This window comes from Manacus candei, unplaced genomic scaffold (genome assembly GCF_025592945.1).
Source record: "Manacus candei isolate 608988 ecotype Guabito, Panama unplaced genomic scaffold, ASM2559294v1 h1tg000028l, whole genome shotgun sequence".
Taxonomy (NCBI): Eukaryota; Metazoa; Chordata; class Aves; order Passeriformes; family Pipridae; genus Manacus; species Manacus candei.
In genome coordinates this window covers 6,248,026-6,260,943 of record NW_026138076.1, presented here as the reverse complement: position 1 = coordinate 6,260,943, position 12,918 = coordinate 6,248,026, and the positions used below count along the sequence as shown (strand labels likewise).

Genomic DNA, 12,918 nt, shown 5'->3' with positions numbered 1-12,918 from the left:
GAAGAATAAAAGTAATAATTCTTTTCTGAATTCTGTCTAATGCAAGTGGAGCATGGAAGTTCTCTGACGTGTGTGGCAGTTGCAACATCAGTTGTTCATCCAGCCCAGGGAGGATCCCAGCTGGTACTGATCTGCTCTGATGGCTCATGGCCCTTCACAGTCAGCCTTCTGTGTCAAAGGAAATGAGGGGCTACTGCGTGAGTTTTTTTCTGTGTTCTAGCAATTCCCAGATGTTGTGACCTTGATTTGCCACATTCATATTTTCAACACTATTGTCAGTGCTCTGCTAGCTTGTAATGTGGTCAGAGATGACTGTCTTGAATGTTGTCTACTCTACTTCCAAATTTCTATGTAATTTAAAATGCATACATATCTGTGATTCATCTTGAGTTGTACTCATCTAGGGGAGTCACAGCCGCTAATCTAACAGCATGAAACATCTACCAACTCTTCCCTCCCTTTTCTGGTAATTCCCTTCTCCCTTTCTCTGCTCCAGTCCTTTTTGGCTTTTTTCAGGTTACTTATCCCTGCCTTTGAGAGTGTCAGCTTGCTGGCATTATCTGCTAAAGGTCCCGCAGGCTCTTTATCTTCCCTGTTGATTCATTTGTAAGATACCTCTCTTCATACAATTTCTTGCTTTTCTTTCACAGAACAGACAATGCTTAAAACACCATGAAAAAAGGAAGACACAAGTCAGAGAGCCTGCTTTTGTCTTTCCACAACAGTAAAAAGATCCAAAAGGAGATATTTCTACCATGAGAGGACAGACAAAAAGCACCACATGGAATATACTTTTACAGTAATAGAAATACAGTCTATCCTCTTTTTCTTTAGAATGCAACCTTCCCATTTTTCTCTGAGAGAATACTCATTTATGTGTTCTAGTCTCTGTTTCTGCAGGAAAAAGCAAGTCCAAGAACTGTATGTCATACATGGAGCAACAAATAGGATTCACCGTAGTCATTAACTCCCATGGGAGTTAATCCCATAATCTCAGAACAGCTCCTAATAAAGCTTTCTCCTGCACAGAAGTAATTCAACCATGGTGTAAAAAAAAAAAATTCCAGGTTACCACAGGGGCACAGACTCATTCAGAAGTGTGTGGATATATATGTATGCTGAGCCCAGGGGACCAGATACTCTAAAAATAAAGATCTTGGGCTGGATTCAGTGTTGTATGGAAAGGTAGGTTAGAGACTGTTTCACGTCAGTGGGTGACATGAGAATATGTACTGCTACATTCTGTACTAGTGGGTGTCTCCTGGGCATTGGAGATTAATAAACAGATCCATCCATCAAATTGGGTGGTGGCAGGAACATTCATCTCAGAATAGGACAATCTTCTTTCTATCTGGAAATACCAGAAAATACTATCCACCGGTGCTCTTAGAGGATAACCTTTATTCTTCAAGGAATCAAAAAACCACTTCTAAATTATCCGCAAAAAAATATCCATTAAAGGCACTATGGCTGTGAACTATTAAAAAAAATATTTTTTTTCTTCTGCCCATCAGCATGAATTCCATCCTGCTTGGTTTCAGCTTCACTCAACTGTTCTTTATCCATAAGCTGGCCTTATCTGATTATTTTGTGATCTCAGGGATGGAGGTCTTTGTAGTAAAAGATTGTTTCTTCTAACTGCTTCCAGTATCTGAAACAGCTTCTTGTCTGTTCTCTTGATTTGTGATGCAAAGCTTTGAAAAGTATGTTTCACCCCAGCTATATGAAACTTTGCTTATCCTCAGTTCTTTAAGACATTAAAGGAACATATTCTGAAATACATCACATCCTTATAAAAGCACATGGTCATTTGTGAGAGATGTGGGTTTAACAGTTCTTGAATAGTGTAAACAGTCTTGTGGCTGTTTCAGTATCTGGTGTACCTTGAGTAGGTAGTACAGAGCCAATCTGTGTTAGATCAGCTGTTGTCTTGCTTAACTTAGTTCAGAATGTTTCAGCGCATTTGGTTCCATCTAAACCATTTTGCAATGCAGGCTGGAAGAAACTGTCTTGCATGAATGCCTGTGGTTTCCCTCCGTGGTTCCTTCTGCTCCCTTCCCTGACCTGTAGCCTGAGCTGACCCAGCAGCATTTGCTCTACCCCAACTTTTGTTTAACCACAGACCCTAAGTGCACTAGGGTTCAGCAAAAATTCCAGAAGGCAGTCTGACTAGTCCCTGTTTCTCTGCATTGTATGGGGAATCCTGACTAACAGATGAGCTTAATTTTCAGTATTCCACCAAACGCTGAGATTAGCTCAGACTGGTTAGAGCATGGTGTTATTATCATCAAGGTTGTGGGTTCAATGCCTGTAGGGTTAGGTTTGATGATCCTCGTGGGTCTTTTCCAACTCAGAATATTCTATGAAATCTGTGAAATTTCTACTGGGCTATGTACATGTATGCCAAAGCAGGTACCTAAGGCTTTCTTACTTGTTGCTGAAGGTAGTCTCAGGGTGGCTATTAATGTTGTCTGGAAGCCTCAAATTAAAGCAGTTGTTCTTGTCATACCAAAGTATATGCTAGTTTCCTGGATTTCATATATAAAGACCATTCAAGGTTTAAAATATTGATATATGATACTGATAACAATAATATTCTGCTCAACAACACTGCAGGTCTAAACTTTTACAGTCACAATTCCATATGCTTTCTGAATCAATTATGTATAAGAGTTTAATGTCTGTATTTTGGACACTGAAAAGGCAAGACCGGTTTCATTTGCTCATACATGTAATGGTAGTGTTTGTGTTGTGAGAAGCATGAGCTTCTATAATACATGGGTCTTTTTCTTCTTTGACATTTTTAAGTGCATGTGATGTCAGTAAAGGACATCAGTCCGACAGCCCCAGCTCGTGAAACTTTATTCCCAGGACAGCAGTGTGGTGAATGGCATAGCTGTGAGCTTCCCCACAGTGCCCCTCTACTGTGTTAGGAACAAACCATTTCCATAGCAGAGCCTCTGTTGGAAATGCTACCCAGGAGGATGGTGATGAGAGTGGTTCTGTTGTATCAGCATCAGCCTCAAGGAAATTACTCCAGCAACTCACTGGGTATAAGTCATCTAGCAAATGTTAAATAAGAACAACTTCCAACCAATACTGAATCCAGACTAGACTCCATAGTGAGATGATCCACACAAGTTGAGACGGCTGAAAAACCTGACAGATACTAGTGTCTCTGGGGAGTTTTCTGAATGTTAAAGTTTTCAACTTGGGTAATAAAACAGAACAGCTCTTCTCTTTCTGAAGGTTATTCATTATAGCTCTCTATTTATTGCTCTGTATTAATTGATGATCATTAATGAAGCTGTTAAAACTTTACGTACTGTGATAAAGATCCATGTAAGTACTATAGGTAATTAACTGTACATTGGTTTACACTTCAGCTGACAACATTAGTTACTGTTTTATTATTTGAAATTATGTTTCAGAGGAGAAAAGTTGTTTTAAAATGTGCAGGTATTTGCAAGAGCTTGTTGATCCAAAAAGACTAACCACCCATTTCCATCCTGAGGGAACTTTCTAAGTTTATTTCTATGTGTTGATGACTCAAACACTGTATATGAAAATTGGGTGTAAAATTTTTACACTGTGTTCCTGGGCTTCACTTTTTAATGTATCTCTACGGCACTTTTTCCTTTCCTGGCAGATACATTTTTCTTGATGCTAACAGAAATGCCACATGACCTGGATGATCAGTCATGAAGATCTGACATATTGACACTGACACTTGTTTGAACAAACTCTCAAGAAAAAACTTACAGCAGTCAACAAATTGATAACCATTAGTTTTCTCCCTTCTTGTAGAATTAGAATGTTCTCTGTGTGGGGCCTAACAATAGAGTCTAAGCTAGTCATTTTCTTTTATTTGTTTGAGGCAAAAAACAAAGACTATCACATATACAGTTTTTTTCCCACATAAATATATTTTGATCAAGTTTGATTTCTTAAACACAAAGTGTGCGTTTGTCATCTCCAGGTCACCAAGAGTTAATATGAACTAAGAAATACTCATGATGATTCTGAAAAGACCAGTGAAATCTTATGAAAATAGATTCTCTTTTCAAATGGATAAGAAATGTGATAAAAGAACAGTGTAACGCTAATGAAGAATTAATGTCTCAAAGTGAAAATGAGGGACTAACCAGAAAACTCAATCGAAAAGTATTTCAGAGTTTTTTTCTGAGACTTATATTGCATTTTTGTTTTCATTTGAGGAAAAGAACTCTACTGTCACTCTGTGTTATAACTTGAGTTTTCCTTATCTGTAGTGCCAGGACCAAACTCATCCAGTGACAATGGCATCAGCTTTGCCATGATAATGATGGCGTGGATGGTGATTGCACTTGTCTTGTTCTTACTGAGACCGAATAATCTGAGAGGATCAAACGCAGCTGGAAAGCCAACCAGCCAACATAATGTAAGTGCATCTTCAAGGGAGATTCTATAATAGTAATTAATTTTTTTCTTCTGTTTTTCCCCCTTTATTTTCTTGGAACTCCATTAGAAATGAAAATGAGTAAAACCAAAGTGAAAGTAGAATCATGAAGGCCAAGTGTGAGGCCTGCCATGGGATGGAGCAGGCATGGGTGACTAAGTGTGGATCATAATGTCCTCTGGACACTGTCTATCCCTGCTTGGAACTGCCTTCTTATGTGTGAGGGGGCAATCACAGCTTTAAGAGAAGGCAGTAAACAAAATTACAGCATAAAACAGAGAAGGTGATCTTCAGAAAAATCCCTATCGATGCAGGAAACAGTATAGTTCTTTGATGCTCCTTTACTCTAAACATTTAAAGACACACTGAAAGATCATAAAAGAAAGCACAGTGTAATGCTTCTGAGGTCTTTTATTGCTAAATCCTCTTATGTGAAACACTGTTTCTAATTCTATACCTGCTTTTTTCTTTCTTTTCCTCCTTTCTTCCCCCAAGGGACAAGAACCACCAGCCCCACCAGTGGACTAGAGCGTTCAGTATTGGAAAAGTTCAGCAGCTAAAACCTTGCATGACCAAATGAACGAAGTGACCAGATTACTCCTAACACCCATTCAATACGGTTTTCTTTTCTCATTTGTATAGAGCAGAATTATCATTAAGCAGTAATCTTCATGAGCTGCTTTTAGCAACTCCAATTTTAAGTTAATTTTTGCTTTGTATGTTATTACAATTCCTAGTAGATTGTAATTTGAATAATGATAAGGCATTGTGGGGGTTTTTTGGTTGTTACTGTTACTATGGACGTTCCACTCAGTCTCTTTCTGTTACAGTGATCTTAATTTCTTTGATGTGATTTCTGATATTCATTGAAAGAAAAAGAAAATCCCAGTGCATCTATAATAATGGAGGGTTACTGACCTTTCTTCAGATTAATTCATATTTCTTCTCCAGTATGCTTTTGAGAGTTATATTATGGTTGGAAGCATTAACTTAGTTATGTGGTGAAAAATAGAAATTATTTTATATTTGACCTGGGTCCGGAGCAACTTTTAGTCTGGTCTTTGGACCACTAACATAGTTTTCAGGGTTGTTGGCAAAAGCACAGATTGTCCACTAGAATTATAATCTTTCTCTGTGTGCGCACATAAGTGAATGTGACAATTGCCACTGTCAAAGCTTTGACCTATATATTGGGAACTTTACACAGAAGATTATACCACCAAAAAAACATTAATTTAGTCTTGTTCATATATATATCTTATTCAGTATGTTGTCAAAAAATATATTCTAAAACCAGATGTGTTTACTTGTAGACTTTATGAAAAGAGAAATTTAGTAAGAAGAACTTGGTAGAATTTTTTGTCCTGGTATAGCCTTTTAATAATTAGTACCTTAACAAGTTTTTAGCCATGACGTAATGTATATTGGACAGGATGAAATCATACCAAGGAGTTACCAAGGTTACCAACTTTTGGTATACAACATGTTCTGAGTTATTCAGGTTTTTTCACCTGTATGTTGTCAGCAATTCTTAACATTTCATCCTTATCTACTAGTTGTAATTGTAGAATAACAAACTTGCAGATGACCACATATGGCATGTCTTTTCCCTCTAACGTTTGAGTGTGTGTGTGGTGTGTTTATGTGTGTGTATGTGTGGCTGTGCACACACCTGTGCACGTCCCATTGTAGCAAATGGGAATGAGTTTTTTTAATGTACATTAATTTAAAAACATTTTAAAGATGTACAGAAAAGCGACACTGTATATTTTTCTTGTTCAATTTGAAAAATTGATGAGAATAATGTAAAGAACATTTTTATGTTACCAACATGAAGCTTCTTTCCTTAAAGGTCAGTAGAACAGACATATGGGAATTCAAAGCCTTACTCTACAAACCTTTATTCCATGAGGACTGTAGTTACGGAGCTGAAGGGACTAACTGTTAAAGTGCAAAAAGGTTTGTATTAACAGGCTCTAACAAAAATCTTGCACCAGATCCCATGGTTGACAGATACACGGTTTTCCTCCTCAGGGTGAATGGTGGGCCAGCTAAGCCTCCTGGTAAAGGTACAGTGTAGACTTGAAAAAAGGCTTCTGTGATTTGGTGTCATTGACCTTTGAATTTCTATGAAATAGTATGCTCCTAAGCATAGGAGCATGTATAAAAAATTAAGTAAAAAAAAAGATTGGACCAAGTGCTCTCTTTGACATCAGTGCAGTGCCATGTAAAGTAATGAAACCGCAGCAGAGAAGCTGAGAGAATTTGTCCTGTTATGTCTAATAGTGTACAGGCCACAAACACTGTGTAAAGATGTCACTGGGACAAGCACTCTGACTGTGCTTGCTCTTTGCCTTCCATGTACATTTATATTTGGGATACTGTTTTGATCAGAACAAGTAATACAGCATAATTTTGTTGAACCAACAAGGAAACATATATAATCTCCAACAGTGACCTTTTCTCCAAGGATTTTTGGCCAGAATTTTTCACTATTGGAGGCATAAAACAAGTTTCCAATTGATTAAAAAGCCAACTGAAACATGCTTCTATTCAGACAGAGTACCACTCCTCATCCTGTTGGAAGTTGGTGAGATTTACAGGAGATGCTCCTCACTTGTGAGGATCAGTCTTCCTTTACTTAAATGTCTGTGTACGTATTTATAAAACTCACCATGTGCACCCAGCTAAGAGTCTTGGCAACTGAACTTTTTGTTCAGAGGAATGTTGTGTTTTACCTTTAAATGAACTATCTTTACTTGATTCGTCTAAGTAATTGTCCCAGTGATTTTATACATGTATGCTTTCCTCATGTAAATTGCTATTTTAAAATTTTCTATGTAAAAGAAAAAAAATTGGAAATATTTTATTGTAAAGTGTTTTACTAAAGAGCCAGGCCACTATCCCACATCAAAACATATGCCTTTTAAATTCAGTTACTGTCTTCAAGATAAAACCTGCAGATCACCACTCTTAATTAAAATAAAAGTGACTAACCGTAGGACTGTACTTTGCCACTCTTATTTGTGTTAAATGGTGCCTTACTCATCAAGTAGTTGCACTGAAGTTTGTGGGACTACTCTGAGATAAAGTACTAGTAGCAGCTTTAGTAAGGGTGGCAGAAATCTGGCCTTTAGTTATATAATTTGCAATTAAATAATTGTATCATTGTTACAGATGTTTATGGCAAATTTTGAGAAGTGTGGAAGAGATTAGTGGTATGAAAAGCTCCAAGATACGATCAGTTCTGTAATGATGGTTTTAAGCTTGGTTAGTAAAAGATGCAAGTTGTAGCAACTTGGGAAATATGGAGGGAAGTTTACAATTATACCTTAGCTTAGAACTTTGTTAAAATAATAGTATTTTTAGAGTCTGCTTAACACAATTATTATACTCTGAAATGAGAAATCATATGTATTCATGTATTGTCTGCAGATCACTTAGCCTTGTAATATCCATGATTGAAGAAGGAAGAGTGATGATGTCATGTACTTAATGTAAATCAGTGGTTTAAAATATCTGAATTATGCCAAACAAAAAATCATCTGTGCCATTTGCGGTTTCCTAGTAATCTTTTACTGAGTACTTGGATTGGGGTAAAGGGCTTGTACTATGCACTTTTTATTGACCTAACAAAATAAATAGCAATCATTAGTAAACTTTTGTCTTTGTCTTTTACTGCACCAACCTATCAATTTCTAAGGTAATTGGAAATCATCTATAACTAAGTGTAGTAAAAATAGTGTGTCACCTGTGTAAGTTTTAAAACGTAAATTCTAACTTTTCTCATGGACACTTGTCTTCTGTATGTATCTCGAGCAAGCCAGAACAAATTACAAGCAGGTTCCAAGGTTTAAGATACTTTGATGACTAACATGGATGTCTCTGCCTTTTGCTCTTTGAAGTAGTTATGCAACCTAAGGAGTTAGAAATAGTACAGTAAGAAAAGTGATGACAGAGGCCAAATATGCTGATTATGTTGCTTCATTTTAGATCAAATCCTACTACTTTGGGATTTGCAGTCTATCTTCTAGTTCTGTATCTTGGCAGTGTTGAACCCAGAGCTGCTCTGAGGAAGGAAGATGGATCCAAGGCAGCACATAGGAGTAGCGGATACCTGCTGCTTCCTCACTGTTCCCATGGAATGCAGCACTTTTCTTCCTCCAGAAGCAGAGCACAAAATGCTGAGCACCACCTCAGCAGCAACTCAAATCCCTTGTTAGGGATTCCTGTTTTAATCCAAGGAAAAAAAGGAGAATGCCAGGGTAGCATTAGGGTTTAAAATATTATTATTTAAAATAATATAGTTATCCAGAGATAGTGGCAATAAATACCACTAATTCAGAATCATAAACAAAATCAGAATGTATTTTTAGTTACAATAGTAGTAATAAAAATTTAGTAACAAATGCCTTAGGCATTTGAGTTGATCTGGAAAGTATATGATCTTAATCAGAGATCATTAATGTCTGCTTATCAAGATTTACCCTTTTACTCAAACATGACATTATAAATAACCCCTAAAACCAAAGCTAAACTTTACTTATAGGTACAACAACACAACTCTTACCAACTTCCAGGGAGTTACACTCGGAACATCAGCTGGAGATTTGTCTCTTCATACAAAAAGAGAAACTGAACGTGTGTTACTTGATCTTGTATGAAGATTATTGCCAACTCCCATACCAAGCACTTTGTAGTAATATATAATAGCTAGAAGAATCTGACTTCCACATTGCCTTTTTAACATGGTTAAGGAGTGTTAACCAAAGGGGCTGTCTGAAACAAATGTATTTCAATATTTGACCATGCATATTAATTCACTATATATATCCAGCTTTTTAAAGGTTTCAGTCTTCTTGCTTGTATGGAATATTATACTGTAAAATATTTTATAAAATGTTACTTCAAAATACAGCAATAATTTGTAATCAAAGATCACAAGTAGCAATGTTTTTTAAAAAATCTTTTGCATTTATGGGTTTTGTTTTTTCATCCTCCAAGCTATAAATGATGAAACAAAGGAATAATTTCTGTGACTGTAGTTTTCAGACTTACACCTGGCTTAAAATTCATGAAGATTATTAATTTCTTCTGGTGCAAAAAAATACCCTAAAGTGTAAAAGATTCTAGAGATGAGACCAACAAAAAACCCCACCATTGTACAACATGCTGAAGGTCACAGCCATTGGTTCAATATAAAAAGCAAATCTTAGAAAAAAAAGTGTAAGAGTGAAGTTAGGGCACAACTTGTAGATGAAATGATACACGATAAACTGAATATGATTAGCAGGAAAACAATCCAAAGAAGCCCCCACAGGACTGGACACTTACACCAAATACTGCATGCAACACATCGCAGTCTGCTTTCTTGTGATGATGAATAAAAATCCAGTTTCTTCAGCTCTCCTATCAGCTGGATCAGTATTTGAATCCATGCTTTGTATTTTACAACACTAAGAGGATGATTTAATGCAGCCTTGTTTGAAATAAAAAATCCAAATAATCATTTTCCCACTTCATCAAATATTAGCTTGCAGTTTGAATCACAAATGCATCTTGTCTCTGACACTCCTTCTGGCTGTATGCTTCTGTTGAGCTTCAGTATGTAAGGGAGAGATTCAGCCAAATTTGCTTTTAGCTAGACTGTAACAGTGGATCAAAACTTAACCTTATGTTATGTGAACAACTGTTAAGGCAATGGGACAGCTCAGCTGAGTAAAACCCTTTAAAGAAGGGCCTACAGGACAACTTCTCACCAATGGGGCTGTGATGAAAAGCCGTACCTTATCTGGCTGCTCTTACTTCCATTGCATTAATTTTAGTATTTAAGTTTTCTATATTGTTACTGAAATGGCTGTTACACCTGAAATGACTCTTCTGCTGGGAGCTGCTGGGAGCTGCCCCATGTTCAGAAAAGCAATGCTGTGGCCCATAGCACTGGTTCTGAAGGAACAGCTTTGATGTCTGGTGTGAAGTGTGTGATTTCCAGAAGAACATCAGAAGAGAAAACAAAGGAAAAAAAAGGAGGCATTTACAAAACAATAGACAAGGCCATCAAATGTAATCATGCCTGGAAGGAAGTGTGAATAATTTCTGTGTATACTGAGAGATTTAAATAATCTAATTAGAGGAAGGTCATATACTGGAAAACAAAACATTGTCATGCAGTACCTTAAAGAAGAGGGTTCTGAGAGGATGTTCTCATCATAGTTTTCAGGGTGGCCTTCCTCTGACTTTTAAACATTATTTTAATCCTGCGTGGCTTTTGTTTTTTGTTTATATTGCAATATTGTCCATGAGTCCAGCTGAAATTATTGTCCATATGTTTTGGGCCCTATGCTAACAGGCACATTGAACCTGACCAGAAATTCGCTGTACAATTGCACTTTGAGGTGCTGGGTGTCACTAACGAAAAAATACTGTATTATATTAACATAATGGGCAACTGTCAGACTGTTTAGCAATGTCGAAGTTCCAGTGAGCCAGAGAGGTGGAGATGAGGGGAGGGTTAAAGTAGGGACATGCCGGGCAGAAAATGACTCTTGCAATGACACATTACGTTGGCTCTGAGCACACGTAGGAGCTTGGGTTCTCAGCTGTCTGTGTTCAAAAATGGCGTATGGCTTGGTTTGTGCAGCTGTTGGAGACTTTTCAACACTCATGCCCAGTCTCACAAGTGCTGTATAATCTCATTAGCTGCATCTCCTTCCTTCCTTCCTCTTAGTGTTGTAAAATACAAAACATGGATTCAAATACTGATCCAACTGGTCTTCTGGGCACTTTTGTGCCTCAGCCTAGGACTGTTCCTGAGTACCTCAGATTTCCTGGTTACAGGTGGGGTGCATCCCAGTTGTGCTGTGTCAAAAGTTACAGAAAGGCTTGAGAGACAATGGTGGTTGTTGAATCTGTGTCAGATGTCAGTGTCACAAACTGATTACACAAACACAACTGCCTTTAGTTAATGATCAGCTAAATGTGGTTGGCGATTAGACTGACATTAAACACTCCCCAGATAGGATACAAAACTTCTTTCATATCCAGGGTTCCTTGCTGGCTTTTTCTCTCACCTCCAACATTAGTGTGCCAGGAGATTACACAATCATGCACTCACTTGCTCTTCATTGTCTTCCCTCTCCTTCCCCTCATCCTCCAAATCCTTCATAAATCATGACTTCTCCTTTGCATAACTTGTACATGAGAGGTGAAGAGTGGCATCTCCACCCACCTTTGGCATTCAGATCGCCCTTTGCTTGGTGTTTTCTGGAAAGGCAGAGATGTCTCAAACCCACTCCCCAATATGCTGGAAGAGGGATTCATCTGATCTAGTCAACTGCCAATGCTGAAGGAAAACATACACCTGAAATCCCATTCCTCATGGTATTTAATTTACTGATCCTACAATGCGAAAGTGTTCACAGCCTACACTGAGCCTTCAAAAAAAATGGAGCAGAACTCACACTTTCATTTTAAGAAATGGCCAGCAGTGGACCAGCCTCATCTACTTTGCAGCACCCCAGGGCTGTGTCTCCAAAGCAACAGGCTTCAGGAGGTTTAATGGTATGCCCTGAAGCCTTATATAAGCTTTATTGCCTCTGCACGGTGTTGTAAAAAATTCTGCATACTGTTAAATGATGGGTCTGCCTGAATGGAAAAAACAAAGAATACCTCATCCAGTAATTCAGAATTTTTGCTGTAAGAAGAGGGAAGACCCAAACTCACTGCTCTTTCCATTGCAGTGCCTTTGAGGCCTGCGTTTTCCCCGCCTTCATCTCAGGAGCGTAGGCTATAGGGAAACAAAAGCAGCCCTCATCATCCTCTTCACAGAATCATTTAGGTTGGAAAACACTTCCAAGATCATCTAGTCCAACCTTTCAGGATTAAGCTGTGCTGTTCTGCAGGAATTCAAGGCAGGGGTGTGACAGCCTATCATGAAGATCCTTTGCTATGAGGAAAGGGACAGAGGTCTGTTGCCTTATCCAAGGTCTATTCAGACATTCGAAACAGCTCTCAAATCATAGACTATAACCCAGACCTTTCTCCTCCCAGGAAAGAGCCAGGATTACCAGACCTGAAAAATATTCCCTTTGAAACTCTTTGGCAAACTAGCATAGTTGCAGGTGGAAAGTTAGATCTCCATGTTTCTTTATAATCTCCATGACTCAGCACTCTCCTAAGGCAAGTATGCCTGAACCTTCCCGCCTAGGAAGTCTGAAGCTTTTACCGTCCCTCTTAGCAAACAGAGTAGCTAGGAGGTATTAGCTGACTAAAGAACAACTACCCACACATAGAGCAGCAGGCAAAGGGAAGTTGTTCTCACACACATGGCCTTGCATACAATCACTGTACCCTTGCTGTTTGTAGAAAATCCACTCCGTGTGTCAGGCACACACGAAGCATGCTTACCAACACCCTCGGGGGACCACTTAAAGGACCTGAAGTGGGTTTGGCCGTGCCAAGATAGCAACAGGCATATGCAG

General features: G+C 38.2%; 1 protein-coding gene across 4 annotated transcripts in view; it reads left to right on the top strand.

Moving 5' to 3' along the window:
* Positions 1 to 8,097, top strand: part of SMIM14 (small integral membrane protein 14) — a 54,793-nt gene extending 46,696 nt beyond the window's left edge. For all 4 annotated transcript variants that reach the window (XM_051790122.1, XM_051790123.1, XM_051790124.1 and 1 more), the window contains 2 exons: positions 4,272 to 4,420; positions 4,934 to 8,097. In XM_051790122.1, coding sequence (XP_051646082.1) covers positions 4,272 to 4,420; positions 4,934 to 4,966 — 182 coding nt within the window. In that variant the 3' untranslated portion in view covers positions 4,967 to 8,097. The remainder of the gene's footprint in view (positions 1 to 4,271; positions 4,421 to 4,933) is intronic.
* The last annotated feature ends 4,821 nt before the right edge of the window (positions 8,098 to 12,918 follow it).